The sequence below is a fragment of the Diabrotica undecimpunctata genome, chromosome 1 (assembly GCF_040954645.1).
Source record: "Diabrotica undecimpunctata isolate CICGRU chromosome 1, icDiaUnde3, whole genome shotgun sequence".
NCBI classification, from domain to species: domain Eukaryota; kingdom Metazoa; phylum Arthropoda; class Insecta; order Coleoptera; family Chrysomelidae; genus Diabrotica; species Diabrotica undecimpunctata.
This window is the reverse complement of record NC_092803.1, coordinates 85,042,046-85,067,973: the sequence shown is the minus strand read 5'-3', so window position 1 is coordinate 85,067,973 and position 25,928 is coordinate 85,042,046. Positions and strand designations below refer to the sequence as shown.

At 31.2% G+C, this 25,928-nt stretch overlaps 1 protein-coding gene across 9 annotated transcripts in view; it reads left to right on the top strand.

Annotated features, from left to right (window-relative positions):
- The window catches only part of LOC140451024 (mitochondrial uncoupling protein 4-like), a 360,669-nt gene that overhangs the window by 290,091 nt on the left and 44,650 nt on the right, over positions 1 to 25,928 (top strand). For all 9 annotated transcript variants that reach the window (XM_072544737.1, XM_072544744.1, XM_072544753.1 and 6 more), the window contains one exon: positions 20,707 to 20,868. In XM_072544737.1, the coding sequence (XP_072400838.1) occupies positions 20,707 to 20,868 (162 nt within the window). The remainder of the gene's footprint in view (positions 1 to 20,706; positions 20,869 to 25,928) is intronic.

Here is a 25,928-nt window from a genome sequence, read left to right as displayed (position 1 = left end):
CACAGATACATACGTAGATACTGTGACCATTCTGGGTATGGTAAGATAAGTAATCTTTATTAAGTCGTCCTTGAAATTCAACCATACATTAACTATCTCTTCGGGAAGATTGTCATCCCAATCGAACTGCCCTTGCCATAGTGATTGCATTAATAATTTCAAAACTATTACAATAGGGCGGAGTAGACCCAGAGGGTCAAAAATCTGCGAAATAGACGACAATATAACGCGTTTAGTGATAGCTTGGTAAGTTTTAAATACTAGCAAGGAATATTTTATGGAATCAGATTCAGAGTCCTATAATATCCCTAATGTCTTGTTCGTCTCTCCATTGTTTATATTTAAGACACTTGATTCCAAACTTGTATCTACTTGGAATTTTGTCAATAATCGTCTTTTGTTACATAGCCATTTTCTGAGTTGAAATCCTGCACTCGCTAAAATGGATGTCACTTGTGCTTGTAAAGTCAGTAATTCATGCTCACTATCTACTCCTTCTAGATAATCATCCATATAGAAAGACCTTTTTATCGATTCACTCGCTTTAGGATTACCCTTTTCATGTTCACTTGCTAATTGTGTTAGACAGCGTACAGCTAAATAAGGAGCTGAAGCCGTACCGTACGTCACTGTGTTCACCAGATAACATTTTAAGTCATCGGCTGCGTTTTGCCTCCAAAATATTCTCTGTAGTTTACGTTGTTCGGGAGATACGTGAATCATTCGATACATCTTTGATATGTCTGCAGTCATAACAAATTGATACTTTCGAAACCGGAGAACTATTGAAAAAAGATCATCTTGCAAGGTCGGTCCTACACATTGTACCTCATTAAGAGACAGACCGGATTCCGATTTCATTGAAGCATCAAATACTACTCGAACACGTGTAGTTTTACTTGTTTCGCGAACAACTGCATGATGAGGCTTATAGTAAGCTAATTGTTGCCCTCTTTCTTCATCAATCGCACTCATATGTCCCGATTGTAAGTACTCTTGCATAAACATATCATAATCGCGTTTTAGCTCGGGATTTTTTAAGAGCCTACTTTCTTGTGAAAAATATCTTGGTAAAGCACTCTTACGTGAATCACCTAGATCTGTTAAATTTTCCTTAAATGGAATCGATACAATGAATTTATTGTCTGCTGATCGCTTGAATGTATTTTTGCAATAAGTTTCGCAATATTGCTCTTCTTCTAAAAGAATCGTTTTTACACTAGAATGAACATCTTCTATCTCCCAGAATTTCAACAATATTTTATCAATAACCTGCTCCTGGCTCAACTCGCTGGAAAAATTGTTAGCATGCTTTTCTACCTGGCTAGACGTTGAGCTTATCACGCCGCCCAAGATCCATCCTAATTTTGTCTCTTGTAGATCAATTTTGCTATCTTCTAATTGAATCCTGTCCAATTGTAATATTTCCCAGAATACAGATGATCCTATTAACAGATCAATTTCTCTCACTCGATTGTGAGTATGGTCAGCCAATTTAATATCCTTTGGTATTTTTAAAATGTTTTTATTAAATGAGGTGGTAGGTAGCTTGTCGGTAATATTTTCTAACACTAAACAATCAATAATTGAATTGAAATCGCTTGTACAAGAAGATATATTTAGTTTAACTCGATTATTTAACTTGGATATCGCTTGCCCTACCCCTATTATTTTAAAAGTAACCGACTCCATACTTATATTTAATTTTTCACAAAATCTCCTTGTTACAAAGTTGCTTTGCGATCCATTGTCTAACAGAGCCCTACACTCATGTACATTGCCTTGGTTGTCCTTAATATTGATCAAGGCTGTTGACACAAGCACTTGTGATCTCATAATTTTCTCGCTAAAACAAGTATGGCTACTTTCTACTTGTGTATTGTTATGATTTTCACATGTACTTTGTAATGTTCGATTGTCATTGTTAATAATTATACAATTATCGCTAGATTGTTTATGATTATTATTTTCCCTTGTATTATCGCTAGATGCCCTAGTATCCCTAGAACTATCGACATGTAGAAGACTGTTATGTCGACCTCCGCAAGCTTTACAACCTGAATGCCTACAACTCATAATGTCATGTCCTGGTCTCAAACAATTCTTACATAGATTTAATTTACGAATCTCAGGTAACCGCATAGCTGGGTATAAGTTTAAAAACTTTTCACATCGAAAAATAGCATGTTTTCCTTTACAAAAATAACAAGTTACCGCACCTGATCCCGCTTGATAAGTATTCCTTTTATTGTTATTGAATTTGTTATTAAAACCTTTAAATTGAACTTTTTCTTTTGTATTATCATGAACTACATTTGAAACTTCAAGCTTCTCTAATAATTCACATCTTTGTTTTAAGAATTTATTAAAATCAATCATTGTCGGCAATTCGCCCTCAATTCTAAATAGTTCCCATTCTCTACGAGTATATTTATCTAACTTGTTAGTAAACAATTAAATCAATAACCTCTACCACATGTTTACATTCTCTCCTAAAACTTGCAATGCTTGCAAATTCTTAGTGAAGCTGTCATAAAATGATCTCAAACTTACATGACTTTCTTTTTGTATAACAGGATATTCAAATAATTCTTTAATATGACTATGGATTAATAAACTCGTTTGATCATACCTATCTTTTAACAAATCCCAGGCTATTATATAATTATTCTCGGAAACTGAAATTGATTCTATAAGCCCTAATGCTTCATCACTCAAACATGATCGTAAATAATAAAATTTTTGAATATTAGACAATGTACTGTTATCGTCAACTAAGGCTTTAAATGAATCTCTAAACTCTATCCATTGTTGAAAACTGCCACTGAATTTTGGCAATTTTATCGCGGGCAAATCGACAGCTCTTGAGCGATTTTGTTGAATTGGAGTATCGCATAAATTATAACCTGAAGAGACTGCACTATTGCTATTATAAAATTTATCCAGTTTTGACTTCATATTACTTATTAGTGCAAAGTATAATTTTTCAAAGCATTCCCTCTCGTCCTCGTGCTCTTGTAATCCAGATTCTGCCGTCTCAGTTAATTCTATTGCTTCTTGTTTAATATTAAATTCTGCGTATAAACCTTCGACTTTGTCCAACCTTACTTCTAATTCTTTGGCGGTTCTATGGTCTACATTCGCCGAAAGGCTCTCAAAAAACTTACTCTGCCTAGACAGTTGACCTTTTAATATGCCCCTTTTCCTTATTAATCTGTTAATTTCGGAATTCATGTTAGTACTAGTTCAACTCAAATAAAACTCAATTCGAAATATAGGAAATGTATGGTAACATTAAATTAAATGGAAATTATAAGGGAAAACTCACCTTTGTTGAGGTTAATTTACACGTTTTTCTAATCGCTTGCACTGGTTTTTCTCACTATTTGGTCCTTTTGGACCAAAAAATGTTGGGGTAAATCGCTTGTTTTGATAACTCACTTGCGTAAAACTGATACACTAGTAGACTTTATTTTTATTAAAAGAAACTTACAAAATTTTCATTACAAAAATTATTTTTACGCTCAAAATTAAATCTATTTCTAACTTCATAGTCTTCTTCTTTTTTCATCTGCTGTCACTTCTCAACTAAAGATGTGGACAACTGCACCCACTCTCACCGCAACTGCACTTATTGTTTTAATTCTCCGTAGCAACAACCATGTACCCAAGCTCTTCTTGCACTATAATCCATTTTATAGAATTCGTTCCAGAAGACTACTCTTCTTTCATCTTCTATTTTTTCTACACATCTCTTCTTGCATACACATGGACCCCTTAACATATACTTCTGTTATCTCTTTCTGAATTCCTTCTTACTCTTTTCCTTTTTTGGGAGCGAACAAGTTCATCGCCTATGTTTTTCGATACATTACCTTCAGTAATATTATTATTGTCTTCTGAACTATCAGTTTCAGGGAGATAATTTGGATCGTCAATTAAATTGTCAGAGTTCTAGTTTCATCTTGTATTTTTCTACTATCTTGTGCTTTGTTAACCGATGAACCAGGTGTTGAAAGGTTTAAAATGTTAAAGTAATGTAGAGTTAAATTCGAATTAAAAAAATCCTGATTTACCTTCTTGATCTGATGCTTCTGGCATAGGCGTCTTAAAAGAGGGCAGTTGGGCTTCAGTAGTTGTAGTAATTTCTTGGTCGCTTTGTTTTTCGATAGCCGATACTGATGGGTTACGAGCTGACAGGTATAAAATATGAAAGATATTTATAGTCCAAGATCCCAGAGCGATCAGACATAACTTATTTTCACACAGATGAAACCTTAGAGTCTGAGTAGCGTCTCGTGTGCTTTGAATACCTGCGTATTTATGAAACTTGCTGAGTGACACCTGGGCAGGTACCAGGTGAGAAATGTAACTAAAAATAAGAGCTATTTAACTTAAATTTACATAACTGATTTTTATACATATTTTGTAGAATATTATTTTGAAAATACTGTAATAAGTGTCAGACACTTGTCATTGACCAGAACTTTTGTCAGACGCTTTAAAGCTCCACCAAAATTAAATGAACTTTACTTACTTTTACATGTCTGATTTTTAAATATGTTATTAATGGAACTATAATAAAGTTATATTTAATCAGTCAGACAAATTAAAATGACCAAACATCCCTCAAACACAAAAATTAGTTAACCAGAAGTATGAGCGCGAGAGTGCTGTGCGCATGAGCCTCAGAGTAAAAAATTCAAATACATTAAGAATACTTACTGTTTTCGATCCGATTAAATATTTTTGCTTCTCTATTTAAATGTTTTTAGTTTCTCTAAATTTGTTTATTAATTTTGATAACAATAATATTTATTACTTGAAAAAACATCAAACAACAGAGTTAAAAAAACTGACTATGATTAGATAAGTACAACTAGATATTATACAAAAGTAAAAAAGGACTATACATCATTATTAAATAACAAAATAAAACTAAAAATCATAATAAAAATTTATACTATATCTATAACAATTTATATTAATATATATATTAAAACAATTTTTAATTAAAGATGATTACTTGGCAACATCGAACTTAAAGCGACGAAATTATATTCCACTTATCAACGTTGCAGGTGCGTACCAAAATAATATTTTAATTATTTATTTAAACACAGTAAAATTTTATTATTATAGAGAACCTAATAAAGTACTTAAAAAACAGAAACCTTTGCAAAATACTTATTTTTTCATTATTCTAAACAATCTGAAATTTTAATATACGATCCCGTTATTACACTTCATTCTCTATTTATAGAATTACTGTGAGCTGTAAACGGTATATTTGTTTTTTTTTAAACTTGATTTGAAAGTTTCCTTGTGTTTATTTGTTTTATATTCCATATAAATTAAAATAAAGTAAGCTAAACTATCATCATGTGAATGCATGTATATAGTGGTGCATTTTTCAGTAAATTCTCGAAATATGAAAGGAAGATGGCACTAACTACTAAAGAGTTAATAGTTTTGTTACAAAAAGACATATTGTGAAAAAAGAGTTAATAGCTTTGTTAGAAGAAGACAAATTGTGAATTGGTGATTCACTTAATGTGGTTTATTTGCCGTCGGAATCAGATGAAGTTTCCGATGTAAAAGACATTAATGATATTTTTATTTATGAAGAAGGAATAAAATTGGATATTGCAGGTACATATGAAATACAAGTGTTTGGGAATTTTGACGATTCTGATTATGATATTCGGATATTCCTCTGAACCGCAGATAGAACGTCTAAAGAAAAAACCAGGCAAAAATAGTAAATCCAAATTTGTTTCAACTTCTTCGTACTCAGTAGTAATTCAATATCAGTCTGATTGATATTTAGACAATATAAAAGCCAACCATGGAGGCAAGTTTATATTGAAGTTTTTTCACTCTTTTTTGATAAACAAGTAATTGAGCGCATTCTATGTATATTTTACAAATATTTATGCATCGCAGAATAACCGCCAAAATTTTGAAATGAATGACATAGATTTAAAAAAAATTATTGGCATATGTATATTATCTGGTTCAAACTCGGCTTCAAGTTGGTATGTATTGGTCGAAGGATGATGATATAAGAGAAGGCATGAGCCGACATAGATTTTGTTTGACATTAAGAGAAGAGAATAGTAAAGAAACTGCTACATCAGTGTCAAACTTAGTACATGAAATACAATCAAAATTTGCTTTACCAGATGAAACCAGATTCGATAATATTGGCCACATTACAAAAAGAAACGATAGTGCAAGAATGTCGGATGTGTAAAAGTAATACTATTTATTTATGTAAAAGGTGCATCTACACCCCGAATGTTTAAAAAATTTTCACCTTAAAATTTAATTTACATTTTAAGATACGATATGTTCTTTTATTAAAAATTGTACTATTTTTCCTTGAAAATGAGAAAAAAAATCTTTTTGGTTGTAAATTAGTCTTAATTTATGTGTTTTTAATCCAATCTAATAAATTAATTGTCAAATTTCTCTTTGTTTATTGTATCGGTCGTTAATGGGTTAATACTATAAAAAGAATAAACTTATCTCAAATTTTCTTTACTTACCTCAAAACTGTTTTAAAAGTTAATAATAAAAGTCTATTTAATAAATATAATAAATATATTCCCAAGAAATAGAACACACTACACCTATTCACATATTATAAAACGTGGAACGTGTTGGAAACAATATCCAACACCTATGCAAAATTATTGGGACGCTTTGTAGGTTCGGGTGTGTTCGGTCGGAAGTGACAGTGTTTCTCCCTGCCACCACCAAAAAGTGACAAGTGACATTCTGCGCCAGTGCATTCATTACGCATAACGCCATTTTTTTAGTTGTAGTTTTATAAAAATTAAAAACATACATTAGCTCTGGCTTGTTGCCATCTAATTATTATTATTATTGAACTAGTAAATATTGTATTAGCTCTGGCTTATAGCCATCTAATTATCATAAGTGAATGGTGAATAGTCTAAATTAAATAAAGGTGTAACTACAGTAAGTTTCGTGAGTCTTATTTCAATTAATTAAGTATACAGTCCGCTAACCATCGAGGCTTTATTGTGCGTCTCGTACATAAATTATGGTCCTTCGAGCCGGATATGGAATCCAGAATTTTGGGAGCCCGAAACTGAAGGTAAATTCTCATATTTCCTGAAACATTAAAAAAGGAGCCCGCCAAATTTAGCGTCCAAACTGAAGTTTGCTGCCAGGCTGCCAGCTCTAATGTCAATAAATAGAACACGGAACGAAACCGTAAGTAAGACTGTTCTCTTCCCTTTATGACAATCATCGAGCCAAGGAACGCCGAGACACCAACTTGGATTTCTGTGCTCTGTGTTCGCGTTGACATTCACCGTTTCATTACGTCAAAAATTAACAATTTATTGGACATAACCCTATTAAGTAACAAATATTTACTTTGATTTCTGTTTTTAAAAATATAAGTATAGGTATTTGGTCCTATTTTTGTATGTATTGTCTTGTGTGTTATGTTTAATTAATATTTTAAAGGTAATTGTTTACTTTAACGACCGTTTTTCTTTTTTTTATCAGTGTTTCAGAATCTCATAGATACATTTTTATATTAAAAATACTTTGTCACTTAACTTAACAAAGCCTTTAAATATGTCTAAAAAGGATTTGGAAAAACTGATAACAAGGAAAAGGCAAGCGGTAAGCACTATAAGTCGGGTAAAAAGATTTATTAGTGAACATCCAGAAAGTTCAAAAAAGGATGATCTATTTTCTATTAGAAAAGACATGTTATGTGAATCATTTAAAACTATAACTGATTTAAATACAGAAATTGCTCATTTAGATGAAAATTTTGATGATGATATTGATGACATAGAAGCTGAATATGTAGATCTATTGGCAACCATCCAAGGAGTTACATCCATGAAAAACAATAAAATCACAGTGCCTTTAGTTCATAATATGCCACAGCATCATGCAACCAGTACCACTAAATTACCTTCAATTGAAATTCCCACATTTGATGGGAAAGATTTAACTAAATATAAATCATTTATAGATATATTTACAGCAGTTATAGACAAAAATATAAATTTAAAAAGCGTAGAAAAATTATTTTATCTAAAAAATTATTTAACACATGAAGTCCTCAGCTTAATAAATAATCTGCCATTAGTGAATGATTCATACAATGAAGCTTTACAAATTTTAAATAACAGATACAATAATGAAACTATGATTATTAATTCACATATTTACCAAGTTCTTGATATACCTGCCATGCAAAAAGGAACTGCTAGTTCATTACGAGAATTTATAAGTAAGGTCAAACAACAAATTGGTGCCTTAAAAAATCTTAATCAACCAGTAGATAGCTGGGATATGCTTTTAGTCTGTATACTGTCTAGAAAAATAGATCAGTTTACGAATAGGTCATATCAAATTGATAGAGATAGTTCAAGTTTACCATCATTAAATGGATTTCTAAAATATCTCGAAAATAGGGCAATGGCTCTTGAAGCCACTAATAGTACATCTGAAACAAAGTTGAAGGAAAATAAACAACTTACACACTTAGTAACCAAATCACAAAGTAATGTTAAATGTCAATACTGTTCCATCAATGGACATAAACTTTATAGTTGCAAAAAATTTAAAGTCCTTTCAGTCAATGAAAGAATTTCCTTTGTTGATAGAAACAAACTATGTAAACTATGTTTAAACAGCCATACTGATAAATGTAGGTTAAATTTAAAATGCCAAACCTGTCACAAAGGACACAATTCATTACTGCACTTAGAAAAAGTGGCAGTAAGTTCTAATATTGCTCAATCTAATCAAGATGCAAGCACTTCATCGCAATACGATGCTGTAGTAAATTTTAATTCGATTTATAAAAATCGAGCAAATACAATCTTACCTACTGTAAAGGTAAAGGTTAGAACAGCATCAGGTCACAACTTGATTGTCAGAGGTTTTGTCGATACAGGCTCACAGGTTTCTTTGGTAACAAATAGTTTAGTAAAAAGGTTAAACCTAAAGACATACAATAATTATTTAGATATTGTAGGGATTTCACAAAATAGCACAAGAATCCAAAAGGCAGTTGATTTGAATATAGAATCATGTATATATGACTTCAGTACAGATATAAAATGTTCTGTAGTGGATATAATAACAGGGAATCTACCCAGGTTTAGTTTTAATACATCTAAAATACCAGAATTTGTTCAATTGTCTGATGACACTTTTAATCAAAGCGGTGAAATCAGTCTACTACTAGGAGCTGATGTTGTGTTTAAAATATTGCTCGCAGAAATAATAAACTGCCAAGAACTAATACTTCAAAATACTCTTTTAGGTTTTATTGTTAGTGGATCTGTATCAACCAACCAGTTCTCAAATTTAAATATTGTATGCATGCATACAACTTATAGTGATTTAGACACTGCCATCTCTCAATTTTGGGAAATGGAAAAGGTTCCTGAAGTATTCTTAGAATTTACAAGTGATCAGGAAGCTTGTGAGGCTAGTTTTCAAAATTCAATAAAAATAATCGAAAATAAATATCAAGTTAATCTGCCTCTAAAACAAGAAAATATTAATTTAGGTAACTCTTTTGCTGTAGCTCTTAAGAGATTTGAAAACTTAGAGAAAAGGTTTGTTCTAAACCCAACTCTATACTTTGATTATAAAAAATTCATAGATGAATATATTCAACTTGGTCATGCTAAAATTGTTCATTATGATCCAAAAATTTTAAATAATGGCGAGGTTTATTTTATGGCTCACCATCCAGTAATAAGAGAGGATAAGAAGACTACAAAATTAAGAATAGTTTTTGACGGTAGTATGAAATCTAAGAGCAAAAAGTGCTTAAATGATTTTCTATATAATGGTGCTGTTGTACAAAATGAACTATTTGATATATTAATCCTATTTAGAATTTATAAATATATTATATCTACTGATAACAAATGTTTAGAATGATACTTATTCACCCTGAAGACAGAAGATATTTAAATATATTATGGAGAGAACCACATAGTGAGCTAAAGTGTATCCAGTTGCAAACAATAACATATGGGTTACGAAGCTCATCGTTTCTAGCTACTAGATGTTTAGTCGAACTAGCCAATACAGAAGGACAAAATTTTCTTTTGGCAGCTAAAACATTAATAAATAATACCTATGTAGATGACATCCTAGCAGGAAGTGATACTATAGAAGAAGCAAAGAAACTCAAAAATGAACTAATTTCTCTTTTGCAACTAAGGTCATTTTCCTTGCGCAAGTGGTGTTCAAACGATCCAAAAATAATAAGTGATATCCCCAAAGAAAATCAACATTTTGATGAAATTGACATAAATAAAATCAACTTTGTTGTAAAAACATTAGGTTTATCATATGATACCATTACTGTTAATTTTAAACTGTCATCGCCAAAAATTAATATCAATGACTGTCTAACAAAAAGACAGGTATTAAGCTTTATATCAAAATTTTATGATCCTTTAGGATTAGCAGGTCCAGTTTTAGTCAAAGCAAAAGTTATAATGCAGACAATTTGGCTTCGTAAAATTAAATGGGATGAGGTACTGCCTAATGATTTGCAGGAAATTTGGAAAAATTTTATTACTGGTCTAATAAATATGCCAGTTTTAAAAATTCCAAGAAATTTAGCCTTTACTGATGCTGAAAGTATTGAACTTGTAGGGTACTGTGATTCATCAATGCAAGCATATGGAGCAGCACTTTATGCTCGAACTATTTGTCATGACACAGTTAATGTTAATTTAATTTGCTCAAAGTCTAGAATCGTTCCAATAAATAAAAAGTTAACTATACCTAAACTAGAGCTAAATGGTGCCTTGTTGTTAACTAATTTAACTTTTAAAATTCATAATTTGTTAAAAGCAAATATTAAAAAGATTTTTCTTTATTGTGACTCAAATATAGTATTGGCTTGGTTAAAAACCGAACCTGTCAAATTAACTCCTTATGTAGCTAATCGTGTTTTAAAAATTCAAAACATGTCCACAAACTTTAAATGGCTTTATATTAATAGCAAAGAAAACCCAGCAGACTGCCTTTCTAGAGGCTTGGAGCCTAATGATATTGAGTTGCATCCCTTATGGTTTACTGGTCCAAAAATGCTGTTGGACAAAAATTTTGCTCATAATGAGCTACCTGTTCAATTTCCTTATCCAATGCCTGAACAAAAAGTTAGTGTACATGTTATACAAACAAAGGAAAATACATTCTTTAAAAAATACTCCAATATAACTAAACTGCAAAGAATTACAGCATACATTCTACGATTTAAAAATAATTCTCTAAGTAAATTGAAAGGCACAGAAAAATTTTCTGGTAATTTAAATTTGCTAGAGTTAGATAATTCTTTAAAGGTAATTATAAAGTGTCAACAATATTATCATTTTTCTCAGGAAATTAAAGATCTTATATCAAATATAGTTTTAAAATCACCATTAAGTACGCTGTCTCCTTTTATTGATGGTGATGGGCTTTTAAGAGTAGGTGGTAGATTACATAATTCTAACATCTTATATACTCAAAAGCATCCAATAATTTTGCCAAAGGCTAGTCATGTTACAGATCTCATAATAAGGCATGAACATTTGAAATTACTTCATGCTGGTCCCAGGCAAGTGCTAAGTTCATTAAATTTAAATTATTGGTTAATAAATGGAAACCGAGAAGTAAAAAAAATTACTAAAAAGTGTGTAATATGCTTCAAATTTAAAGCAAAATGTTCTGAACAATTAATGGGATCTCTACCAGAAACAAGAGTTTGTGCTGCTAGAGTATTTCAAAATGTGGGAATCGACTTTTGTGGCCCTTTTCTTGTCAAGCAATCGAGAATAAGAAAATCAATAAGCACAAAAGCCTATATAGCTCTTTTTGTGTGCTTTTCTGTAAAAGCTATCCACATGGAACTATTATCAGACCTTACTACTGAAACTTTTTTAGCAGCATTTAAGCGCTTCATTTCTCGCCGTGGGAAGCCTTTGAACGTATATTGTGATAATGGATCCACGTTCAAGGGTGCTAACAATAAAATTAATAACTTTTATAATCAATCAGTAAAAATAGAAAATGTCGGTTTAAATGAAAAAATTAAATTTAGTTTTATTCCCAGTTACTCCCCAGTTTTTGGTGGTTTGTGGGAGGCTGGAGTAAAAAGTGCCAAATACCACATAAAAAGAGTCATGGGCACAAATGAGCTCACATATGAGCAATTTAATACATTAATTGTACAAGTGGAAGGTATCTTGAATTCAAGACCACTTATGGCTATGTCACAAGATCCAACAAATCTGGAATATTTAACACCAGGACATTTTCTTATAGGAGCCCCCATAACCAGCTTTCCAGAACCTGATATTACCGAAGTTCCAAAAAATAGTATAAAATTTTGGAATCTCTGTACTCAAATGCAACAGCACTTTTGGAAAAAGTGGCATCAAGACTATTTAACACAGTTGCAAAATAGGCCAAAATGGAAAAATAAACTACCTAATTTAAAGGAAGATATGTTAGTCTTACTAAAAGAAGACAATATTCCATCATTTAAATGGGCACTTGCACGTATCACCAAGGTTATCCCTGGAAAGGATAAAATGGTTAGGGTTGTTGAAGTTAAAACCAAAAATGGGACCTATGTAAGATCAGTCACAAAGGTGGCAGTATTGCCATTGTATGAATAATTGTAAATAATGTAAATAAAATTAATTTAGCGCAAGAAGTAGTATAACTAGTATTTTAGATAGTAGCTATATTTGTAAGATTTCACATGAAATGCTCTGGCCCCCAGCATGTTGGAAACAATATCCAACACCTATGCAAAATTATTGGGACGCTTTGTAGGTTCGGGTGTGTTCGGTCGGAAGTGACAGTGTTTCTCCCTGCCACCACCAAAAAGTGACAAGTGACATTCTGCGCCAGTGCATTCATTACGCATAACGCCATTTTTTTAGTTGTAGTTTTATAAAAATTAAAAACATACATTAGCTCTGGCTTGTTGCCATCTAATTATTATTATTATTGAACTAGTAAATATTGTATTAGCTCTGGCTTATAGCCATCTAATTATCATAAGTGAATGGTGAATAGTCTAAATTAAATAAAGGTGTAACTACAGTAAGTTTCGTGAGTCTTATTTCAATTAATTAAGTATACAGTCCGCTAACCATCGAGGCTTTATTGTGCGTCTCGTACAGAACGAATATAAAATATTTATCTCATTCCTATTCTTTCTAAGAACCTATATATATATATATATATATATATATATATATATATATATATATATATATATTTATATATATATAAACATATATATATATATATATATATATAAACATATATATATATATATATATATATATATATATATATATATATATATAAATATATATATATATATATATATATATATTATTGTGATATTTAAAGTCTTGGTGCGCCAAGCAATAATTAGCTAATTAATTTCTTTTTTTGATTAATTAAAATTATTTAAATGATATGATTATGACTCTATCACAATTTTTAATTCTTTTATCTCAGGGTTAAATTTGTGCTTCAATATCTATGCTATTACATGTGAAAGGTAAGGTCCAGAGAATACCGGAATAATAAAAAACACATATGATCTAACACTATATATTGAAATAAAAATAATGAAATAATTCACACTCAAAAGTTTTCAATAAACAAATCTCATATAATGATTCTCAAAAATTGTGTTCTACATACGAGAATAATCAAATTAAATGGTACAAACAATATTAATTGAAATCTCACAATTCCGAACTATTCTAACTCTCCTAATCAAAATACTTATATCCTTTCTAAATTAAGTGTAAAAATTGTGTTATCAATAAAAGAAAAAACTGCAGAAAACAAAATATCTCTCACTGATGATGAGTGGTCCAAATCCTTGTTCCTTGTAGATTATATTATCTCCTCTCAACCGCTCCCTATGTAATCAGCAATCTTACATCAGATTGTTGCAAGTATATCGTCCTTAATGATTTCCTTCAAAAGCACAAATCATTCAAATTATGATAGCCTTTCTCCTCTCGATAAACTGAATCTCTCGTTGGCCCGAGTGAAAAATTGACTCTTGGAATATCTTCTCTTTACGATAAACTGAATCTCTCGTTGGCCTGAACAGTGACTCTTGGAATATAAGTAGAGAAATATGACTTACAATATTTTGTTGTTTCTGCTTCTGTCAGATACACTAACTCCACAAAAACTCACTAACATTCAACACTACTGCTTGCTACATTTCGGGAACCGACAGAGAACAAACACTGTTCTTTCTTGAAGACTTGGAAACCAACTGCCTATATTTTCTCTCTCCTCAATCTAGCTAAACTTTCCTTATCCCACCTTTTTCAATCTCCGCCAATCAAAACTCGTCACAATTCCCCCATTTCTTCATTTCGATAACAAACAAATTTTTACCTATAATTATAAATTTCCTAAAACTTATTTACAAATAATATTTTTCTATAAATCTTAAAACTAACAAAAACCTCTTTCTAAAATATCTTCTATTGTCTTTAATCACTGCACTAATGCATTTGTAAAAACCCGTTTCAATTTGTCTTTTGTTTCACTTAAACTTATGCGGGTCACTCAAGTTTAACAAAGAAATGATTGATGTAAAGCTTACATTTTGTTTGGTACAGGTAATTCAAGGATTTAATAACTTTCCTTCTCCGAAATGTTTGTTGGATATTATCCTACTTATCTGAATTATTTTAATGTTTTTGAACTTTGAAATATTTTTAAACAAACCAATATTTTTCTCGATTTTACATATCATAACAAATCCCCGCCATTTGATCTGCCGAAAACTCTTTGTTAAATTTTAAAAATGACAAAAGTTTTCTAGGATCAAATTATTTCACTATGTTATTAAAATCTATTCATGATATTGATAAATGTCGTGAATGTTAAAATACCCCGTATATTGCCTGTCTTTATACGGGATTGGATATATTTTCGTTTTAAATTTTTCCAAGTATTTTCCCTTCAAAGAAAGTTCATAATTTTTAGCCACTCGGTTTACTTTATTAACAAGATCTCCATGGTTTCTTAAAATCTTCTCTATGTTTTCTCCACAATTTATTTTTCTTTCATCCTCCTTTTGTTCATATGTGTTCACTGTCCATAATACTTCTTCACACAATTCTGGATTCTCGTCCATTAGTGCCATTTTTTCTTCTGTTTTCCTTTAATCCTCTAATTCCCTTTGGTATTCCGAGCACCATGTTTCTATTCCTTTCATTTCTCTGATGATACTTTCTTTTTCTTCCTGCTTCCATTCTGTTTTATCGTCGGTTGCCGACAATTCTTCTGTACCTTCTATTTCCTGTTTTTCTCTGGTCTCCATCTTATTTTCCTGCTTTCTTTTCGAACTCTTCTTCTTTTTCTTCCTTCTCTTTTTCTCTTCTGTTAGATCTTGTTCTTGTACTTTCGGTTTATTCTCTACAGTCATATCGATTTCTTTGTGTTTTTCCTGTGCATTGATCCTTCCAGAATTTGTTTTCCTATCTGTTTGCTTTTCTTCTCCTGTGTTGTCTGGTTCTGCTCTGATTTCCATTTTATTTTCCGCAAAATTTATGGTGATATCTTTTTTCCTCAATTCATCAATTCCCGCTATCATATCATGATTTAAATCTTCAATCACCACACATTTCATAATATGGAATTTGTTTCCCACTCTTATCTGTACTCCCAAACCTTCGTTTACTGTCGTCAAATTTTTATTGTTTGCACCCACTAAATCAACCCTAGGAATCTTATACACAAATCTGTCCAAATTTAATTCTTTTACTAGTTTTTTATTGATTAGCGATATCTCCGAGCCAGAATCAATCACAATTTTAATTGCTTTATGTTTTATAAATGCATCTAAAAATATTAGATTAGAATTAGAGATTTGTCTTTCGTTTCCTATTGCTACATGATTCATCTCCCTTCTATTTTGTTGTTGGAAGCTCTGGTTATTTCTATCATCCCTTTGTTCGTTAGTATTCCTATTCGGAGTATTTTGTGCATCTCTATTCCTGTTGTGATTTTCATATGTTCTATGTTGTGTGTCATTCCTGTTATCGTAATTTTGTTGTCTATTGTAATTATTGTAATTTCTCGGCCTATATTCGTTTGTTGATCTGGGATGTCGGTTTCTCTGGTCATAATTTGATGAATACCTTCTTTCCGGTCCATTATATTGGTCATGTTGTCTTCTATTTCTCATTTCTTTTCTTTTTGCTTCTTTTAATTGAAGGAATTGGCACAAACTATCAATATCTTGATAGTTTCTCAAAATCACGTGATCTTCCAACGTTTCCTCAAAATGTCTGCTGATCATTTCTACCAGCTGTTCGGTAGAATATTTGTATTCTAGATATTTTGAATTGTTATATATCTGCAAAGCATATCTTTCTTCAGATATTCCCATTTTTTCGTGATATTTTCCATTCTGTAGCTCTTGGTTGATTTCTCTCTGTTTATTTTTCCCCCAGAAATAGTTGAGAAATTTATTTTCAAAATCTGTCCAATTTTCAAACTCATCTTCCTTGCTTTCATACCATAACGCTGCTCCTTCTTTCAAATGGTTTCTAATTGTTTCTTTGCAATCGTCAAAATATCTAATATGTTGTAATTTGGTTTTCAAATTTTTAACAAACGGTACTGGGTGTGTTTTCCGAATATCCCCGCCAAATTGTATTTTCGCCTCGCTTGTTCCATGGATGATAACTTCTTTCCTGTCTCCCGTCTCTCGTTGTTTTCTGATATCCTCAATTTGTTTTTCTATTTCTTTCTTGTCTTCTTGTAACGCCATTTCAAATTTTGTTTCTAACTGTTCTAATTCCTTTTTCTGTACAGTCTTAATATCTTTCATTTTATTTTCTATTTCTTCTCTCTGTATCTCTAGTTTCCTCTCTGTTTCTTCTCTGACTTTTTCTAAACAGACTTTTACCTCATTTTCATATTTGTCCAAACGCTTTTCCATTTTCCTATCATTTTCTTCTAATTTTTGTTCATAGTTTTCCAAACGCTGCTCTATATTTCTGTTATTTAGTTCTATTGCTTGCCTTGTTTCCCGTTGGTTTTCTTCCATTGTCTGTTTTGTTTCATCCATTTTTAGAGACGTTTCTTGTTGATTTCTATCCATTTTATCCATTTTTTGTGACTGGAGTTGCATTAGTTGTAATATTTTATCTATTCCTGATGGTTCTTTTCTCTCCTCGACTATTGTAACATTTCCTTCATTATCCGATCCTTCTTCCAAAATTGTTTTATCTTCTCTGTTATCCTCCTTCCTTTCCTGCATTTTGCTTTGACTCCTTGTGGTCGACATGTTGTTTCTTTTCGTTACTGTTTTTGTCCCCGCCAAATGTGAAATTTTACAACACTCTATATGTTTCCGAACACGACAATATTTCTCCCCAAATGTATTAAATTTTCACGACAAATATCAAATATGCAATCAGTAAAATTCAAATAATTCAAAATAAATATCAAATGTACGATTGGTAAAGAAAATAAAATCAAATAATTCAATAGCAGTAAATATCCACTAACTACGATCAATCAATAAATCAAATTTATATTCCCTGGAAAAATTGTCAAAATACTTTCAAATTGAAATTCCCTCAATGTTAAATGTTTTTATCTCTGGATCACCTGTACTTATTCCAGATCTCTTTCCCTTCCTTCAAATGTAAAGCTGCGATATTTTCAAGCCCCACGTTTTGGAAGCCAGTTATTGTGATATTTAAAGTCTTGGTGCGCCAAGCAATAATTAGCTAATTAATTTCTTTTTTTGATTAATTAAAATTATTTAAATGATATGATTATGACTCTATCACAATTTTTAATTCTTTTATCTCAGGGTTAAATTTGTGCTTCAATATCTATGCTATTACATGTGAAAGGTAAGGTCCAGAGAATACCGGAATAATAAAAAACACATATGATCTAACACTATATATTGAAATAAAAATAATGAAATAATTCACACTCAAAAGTTTTCAATAAACAAATCTCATATAATGATTCTCAAAAATTGTGTTCTACATACGAGAATAATCAAATTAAATGGTACAAACAATATTAATTGAAATCTCACAATTCCGAACTATTCTAACTCTCCTAATCAAAATACTTATATCCTTTCTAAATTAAGTGTAAAAATTGTGTTATCAATAAAAGAAAAAACTGCAGAAAACAAAATATCTCTCACTGATGATGAGTGGTCCAAATCCTTGTTCCTTGTAGATTATATTATCTCCTCTCAACCGCTCCCTATGTAATCAGCAATCTTACATCAGATTGTTGCAAGTATATCGTCCTTAATGATTTCCTTCAAAAGCACAAATCATTCAAATTATGATAGCCTTTCTCCTCTCGATAAACTGAATCTCTCGTTGGCCCGAGTGAAAAATTGACTCTTGGAATATCTTCTCTTTACGATAAACTGAATCTCTCGTTGGCCTGAACAGTGACTCTTGGAATATAAGTAGAGAAATATGACTTACAATATTTTGTTGTTTCTGCTTCTGTCAGATACACTAACTCCACAAAAACTCACTAACATTCAACACTACTGCTTGCTACATTTCGGGAACCGACAGAGAACAAACACTGTTCTTTCTTGAAGACTTGGAAACCAACTGCCTATATTTTCTCTCTCCTCAATCTAGCTAAACTTTCCTTATCCCACCTTTTTCAATCTCCGCCAATCAAAACTCGTCACAATTCCCCCATTTCTTCATTTCGATAACAAACAAATTTTTACCTATAATTATAAATTTCCTAAAACTTATTTACAAATAATATTTTTCTATAAATCTTAAAACTAACAAAAACCTCTTTCTAAAATATCTTCTATTGTCTTTAATCACTGCACTAATGCATTTGTAAAAACCCGTTTCAATTTGTCTTTTGTTTCACTTAAACTTATGCGGGTCACTCAAGTTTAACAAAGAAATGATTGATGTAAAGCTTACATTTTGTTTGGTACAGGTAATTCAAGGATTTAATAACTTTCCTTCTCCGAAATGTTTGTTGGATATTATCCTACTTATCTGAATTATTTTAATGTTTTTGAACTTTGAAATATTTTTAAACAAACCAATATTTTTCTCGATTTTACATATCATAACAATATATATATATATAAATATATATATATATATATATATATATATATATATATATATATATATATATATATATTTATAGATCAGAGAAATGTTGATAAGTTTACCGATGCTTCAAACTATTCAATGAACTTGTCGAATTATACGCTCGTGAATCCCACCAATTTGTACGGGGGCAAATTTTTATGGGACTATCTTAATTTTTCACTTATTCAAATGGGCGAAGCATACACAATAAAAATGACCCCGGTAAGAATTTACTTCTGAAATTTTATATGGTTGCCGTTAGCACTACGTTCAATTTGTAGATTAGTCACCTTTAATTAAAAATTATCGGACTATATAGCAAAAGCTGGTGTAGACATTATTACTCGTTTATAAAAAAAGCGTTAATTTTAAAAACATAAATATGCCTACCATCTTGAGCTGATGCTTGTGCTTGTGTTATTAAGGACACTAAATATTTACCCCGTAAGGTGAACATGTTATTTATAGTTTTTGTGCACTCCACAAAATACAACACCTTACATACACTTAAAACAGTAAACTAAACAAATCTAAATACGGTCCAGTGGTGGATCCAGAATTGTTTTGGGGGGGGGGGTCATGGGTCTTGAGGGTGATTTTGATATAAGGTTTAGATTTTTGCACGTTTTCGATTTATATGATTTGTGTCTCATGTAAGGGAATTATTTTAAGCGATATATTAAACCAATGAGAAGTTATTAAAACCCATATATCCTAAGGTTGCAAAGAAGGGTACAATATTAAGGAATCTTAAACGCAAACAAAAAAAAAATTGAAACCCACATACTTTATGACAGTAAAATCATTCTTCATAATTCTTCACTTACCCCTAGAATACCCTAAATGATTTAAAACCCATCAATTCTTATAGGATTATTTAATTGATATTTATTTTTGTTTGGGGGGGGGGGGGTCATGACCCCTGTGACCCCCCCTTGGATCCGCTGATGGTTCGGTCAGGAAATGCAAATTACACTTTCTGCGCGATGTCATGTGTTTATTTTAACGGAATTAATGCAAATGGCAGTATCTGAGAAGATACTGCCTTATGTCATGATATAATACAAACTTTGAATACAAATATTAAGGAAAATAACTAAGTAGATACTGCCGTTTACATTCACATTAAAAATTATGTTCCAGATCTCTGTGTAGGCAAATAGTAGTAATTAGTTATTACGTTGGATACTGCCTATGACCATCACATTGAGAGTTACTTTGTTAGTTACTGCTTTTTGCCATTGCTAGTTCTGGTATAGGTTGACTATAAATGTGCACCGAATCCTTTGTAAGAGCAGTTACTACTTAGGTAGGATATATTAATATCTCATTTTTGACAAATATGTCACTTACTGCCTTTTACCTTAACACGGCAGAGTTGTTCTTCCTCTTTTCCAGTGGGATTTTTGTCTGCTAATACTTTTCTTATCGCTATTTTAAAATTTTTTATCTTCAGTTCCAAGTACATATATACTATCTAAAATAAAGTTCTTATATTCTTTTGTAGGTATTAATACAGTGGTAGATGCATCACAAGAGATGATGGCTCTAGGGTTATGTAATATACTTGGTTCTTTTGTTAGAGCTATGCCCAGTACTGGTGCCTTCACCAGATCTGCTGTAGCAAGCAGCAGTGATGTACGAACACCTCTTCAAGGACTTTATTCAGGTAATTTGCTTATGCTGCTCATACATTAATGTATACCGGGTGGTGAATAGTCAAAAGGCCATAGTAAACTCGATGGGAAATTCTAAACTGCTGAATTCTTGCTTTTCTAATTATTTTACATCAAGTCATGATATATTTATAGAGGACTGAAATCTGTATTGAAAAAAAAAATGTTAAAATTGTTCTACGATTTAAACAGTTCCAAAACTTTACAAAAATATAATATATTTATCAGAGTATTGTTTTAAAGGTTAGGCTACACGTAATGCAGAATTTGTATAACGGGTTGCGTTTGGTCACAATGAAGTTAGATATTAACAATATGTATTTGAATTGTCAGTATTTTTCTTTTATTATTTATCGTTTAAAAAGAAATAAAGTTAATAAAATGTACTCAGTTGAGTAAATATTGGTTTATTCAGGTAATAGTGCGAGCACTGCCAGATCCTTATATAGCGTAAGATATTCTAATACATTAGTTCCAGGTTATACAACAATTAAAAGGATTAAAAAAAAATTAAAAAATACTGGGACCGTGATTTCTAATTGTAACTGTATTTTATGATAATGTATAATGTTCTAACAATCAGCCATTTTGTACTAAGCAGTATCCCAATAGATTGTAAAATCCTCGTATAACATTAGCCAGAACACGTGGCGTTATTTTTGCACAGTCTTTATTAATTCGCATTTATAATGCTTAATATCTGTAAATTTTTGGGCAGAATATATTTTGGATTTTAGATGCTACCAGATAAAATAAATGTTTGGAGCAAGATCTCCCGATCTCGGAAGCCACTTATTGTTAAAGTTAGGTCCAATCACACAATTAATAAAACTGTTTTTAAGGAATAACTTGACCTCCTGGCTATTGTGCGCAGGGCACTTATCCATTTGAAACCAAATTTATTCTTTATCTGGAGCGACTAGCAAGTGTCGGAAAAATGGTCCAATTTTGCATTGTACCTATTTTCGATGATATTGAGTATTGCTTTTAATAATATTTTAAGGTTTTCTTGTCGTCCAAATCCTATATTTTTGAACATTTGGTTCATTATTTAATGTAAATTTACATTCATCCCCAAACAAAATGTTTTTTAAAAATTGTCTGTTTGCATTTGCACTCTCTAAAATTTCGTAACAATATTACGGTCGTTTCTTAACATCCCCTCTTAGTTCTTGATGACATTAAAATTTATAAGAAAAATTTATTTTTTTCAAAATTTTTAAGGCTGTGAAGTTACGAATGTCAAACTAGTATACAATGTTTCGACTTATTGTAGGATTTTTAACTATTCCTGTTAACATTATCCGGGCAACACATTTTACTTACGTAACCGGGCGACTCGGGTCCGTTGGGCCCACCACTGTTCTTGAATGTACTATTGACATTTACCCATATATTTATAATATTCTTTTTTGATTTTTTATTAAAGTTAAATTTAAATTGTCTAGATTAAAAAAAAGTATGCGGTATACCTCGAGGGTCGATCTACCTGAAGGATTTGAACAAAATAATGAAATGCAAGAAAACTTTTCTCGAAAAAATATTTATTCACAAGTAATAAACATTTGGAGCTAAATGAAGACTTTATTTGACTTTATTTAAAAAGAGGGGTTGATGTTTACGCATACCCTGGAAAAAGATTACGGTGTTGTTGCCTTTCATTATTGTGTGAAAACCCTTCCGAGAAAAGATTATGGTAATTAGCAGCTCATGTAGAAAGTACCGACAAAAACAATCTTTATAAAATGAATAAAACGCATAAGTCAGAAGAATATTATTATTTTACTTTTACAAAAAAATTAATACTTTGTCATATGAATTTACTATTTTAGTTAGGACTAAGCCACAAGATTAGCTTATTCCCCACTAGAATAGCAAATTGATATGACAAATTAAATTATTATTAATTATTAGGTTAAAAAAACAATAAAAATAAAAAAAACCATAAATTAGTCATTTATTTTTCTTTATTGCAATACTTACAAACTTTTTTATACAGTTATCGTTACACACATTTCTACTGCATATTTCACAAATTTGTATTTGTTTTCTGTCCTTTTTTCTTGGGCACATGTGACACCTTTTCCTTGTTAACACTGGAGGTTTTTAATTTTTTGCTTTTTATTGTGTGGTTCAACTTCCTTTAGGTAAGCATTTTTCAATACACTGTTTTGTTTCCCATTGTAGTCCCCTTGATTCTCTTCTCAAAATTTGAGGCAGCACTAGTTGTTCATTTTTGTTTTCGTTCCATTTTGGATGTAAATTTGTCCAAGTAATAAATGAGACTACCCCAGCCACGTCTAAAATATTTATAAAAATGCAAAAGACTAACGGTTAGTTCGTCTTTTGCACATCTATTTATCAACCATTGGGTATAGCGTATCGACACCACATTTTGTACTATTATAATAGAGTATCATATATGTTTTTTTGTCAACATCCTCTGCACAGTAAGCATTGTGATGCATGGTAGACAGGACAGGACTAGGATGCTTTTGGAGTGAATCCGAAAATTGAAGATTTCTCTAAAGGGTTCTTGTTTGGTAGAAATTCCCGAGGAACAAATCTCTTATTTTTTTTACTCTGCCCATAAGATTTAGTGAATTTGCCAGTAATTCGTATGCAAGAACAAGATCAGTGAAATAGTTATCGCAAGTCACATTCCTCTTTAAATTATAATAAAGCTCAACGAGTTGCTTTACAACTTGAGATGCAAGACCTTCGGCTACTGTATTTTAGTTTTTTCCTGTATAAGGTATTCGACCTAAAGAGTAGTATGTTTCCGTGTCACAGGCCCACCATATTTTCATGCCATACTTATCTGGTTTTGAAGGCATATAACTGCTTGAAAGAACACCTACCTCTATACGGAACAAGTTGCTCATCTGCTGTTATTTCCATTTTTTCCTGGTAAATACTATTTCTGAAAGTTTTGCTTGACTTGATTCCACACATCGCGTATTGCTGCTAATTTAACGTTTCTTCTTCGTTTAGACCTCGTGTCCTTATCGTCAAATCGAACAAATCTTAGCAAATTTTTTAATCGTTTTAACCCCAAGGTAGCTTTAAATATAGTAGGTCCATCAAACTTACTCCAAAGTATATCTACATTATGGATGTTGGCACTCAGGTACCCTGCAGTTAGTTGCAGTCCAATAAAGGCATATAGCTCTGTGGAGTCGCAATATTTCCAGTTCTCTATCCCTAGGACTTTTTCGACTTATTTATTTGTACACTTAACTATTTCGTTCACAATTTTTTCGTCCACAAACAAACAAAAGGAATCAACAGGATCATCTACACTTTGACCAGGGCTAACATTACTTTGTGCAGTCTGCTTTTTATTATGTCGCAGGTGTTGCAGTTTCGCAACTGTGTCTAAACATTTGTAATATATTAACAGAGTTTTGGATTCAAAACTCTGTTAATATATATTTAGCCCCGTATATTTAGCCAACATTGCGTATTTAAAAACACAGCTGTTTTAAAAACTAAATTTTACAAGACGAGCTATCTGCAAAATGACACAGACTTATGTTATGAGATAAGGAACGAGTTCCATATGCTAAATGAGACAGTCGAGTTTTATCTCCCAACCGACACAGATGTGTGTTTGGATTAAGCGTACCTTATACACTTTTGCTTCGGTCTTGTGAAAAAGACAGTTCTAGTGCTTTGCTGTTGCCTGGTAAAGTACATACATATACACAATATATTTAATACACCATAATCTTGTTGCTGCATCATCATTAATTACCATTTACTTGGTATATACATTTTATATTTGTTTGTTTAAAACCTTATCTCAGTTGTGCCGCGATCGCGATTGAAGATTCTCAATTAAGAACATTTTGCATTTGTTTTGTTTCATTTACAGTGTTCTATATTTGTATTTTCTTAACACCGATTGTAGTTCATGTGTGTTTTTGTATTAATAATTGTATTAATTATTTGTATGCACCACATTATTAATTTGTCTTTATAACGTTGACATATATATATATATATATATATATATATATATATATATATATATATATATATATATATATATCCATATTTTTATGTTTTTTTTATAATATTATTTCTCTTTATAGCGTGGTATATATACGAAATTATTTTACTGCTTTCGGTCGGTAGTTTTTTTAGAATTCTTTTGTTTATCTTTTATTTGTTAAATACTTTGTCGCTTTGTTTGAGCCATCAGTGTTCTATCCTTAAAATGGTTGTCTTTACGTATATGTTTTTTTATGTATATTTATGTTTGATTTTATTTCTTTTTAATCTTATTAAAATAGAGTTTCATATAGTCCACTGGCTTTAATTTTGTTCTATTTTTATATTTATACCAAAAGCGAAAGGAAGAAACCAGCGGGCTAGATTGAATATAGACATTCTTCTTCCTTTCTGATGACCTCAATAGTTATATAGAGGTCATCGTATGTGCAGAACGCAACATATTGGTCCTTCGAGCCGGATTTTCTTCTTTTTTTTGTGTGTTTAGGGTTCTCTGCTACTAGATACCTTTTTTCCATGTTCTTTTTCATGTCTAATTTCCTTATGGTAGGAGCCTTGTCGGTTATTGTAATCATTTTACTTTCGTTGGTTACGGTTTTCTTATGTTTAGGACCTTATCAATTATTATAACCATATGGTGCGGTATATGTTGTCTGCCGCAAGACTATTTCTTCTTTATGTACTTTGTCTAAGGTGCTCTTTTTACAGGTACCTACCTAGTCTGCCGAAAGACTATTTCTTTCTTGTATACTTTATTTAAGGTGCTCTTATGATAGAGACCTTTTTCCGGTTTTTATACCTGTTTCTTGCTAATTTTTTATACTTCTAATAGTGGAGTATTTCTTTTGTCTAAGAACATGGTCTGCTAAAAGACATTATTACTTTTATTTGTTCCAGGTTTTCTTATGCTAGAGACCTTTTTTGTGGTTAGTAAAACCATTTACATTGGTGTATTTATTTTATCATAAAATATACCCAGTCTGTAGACATTTCTGTTTGTTTGTGTTCGTTAGTGTTTGTTAGGTTTAAAACTTAT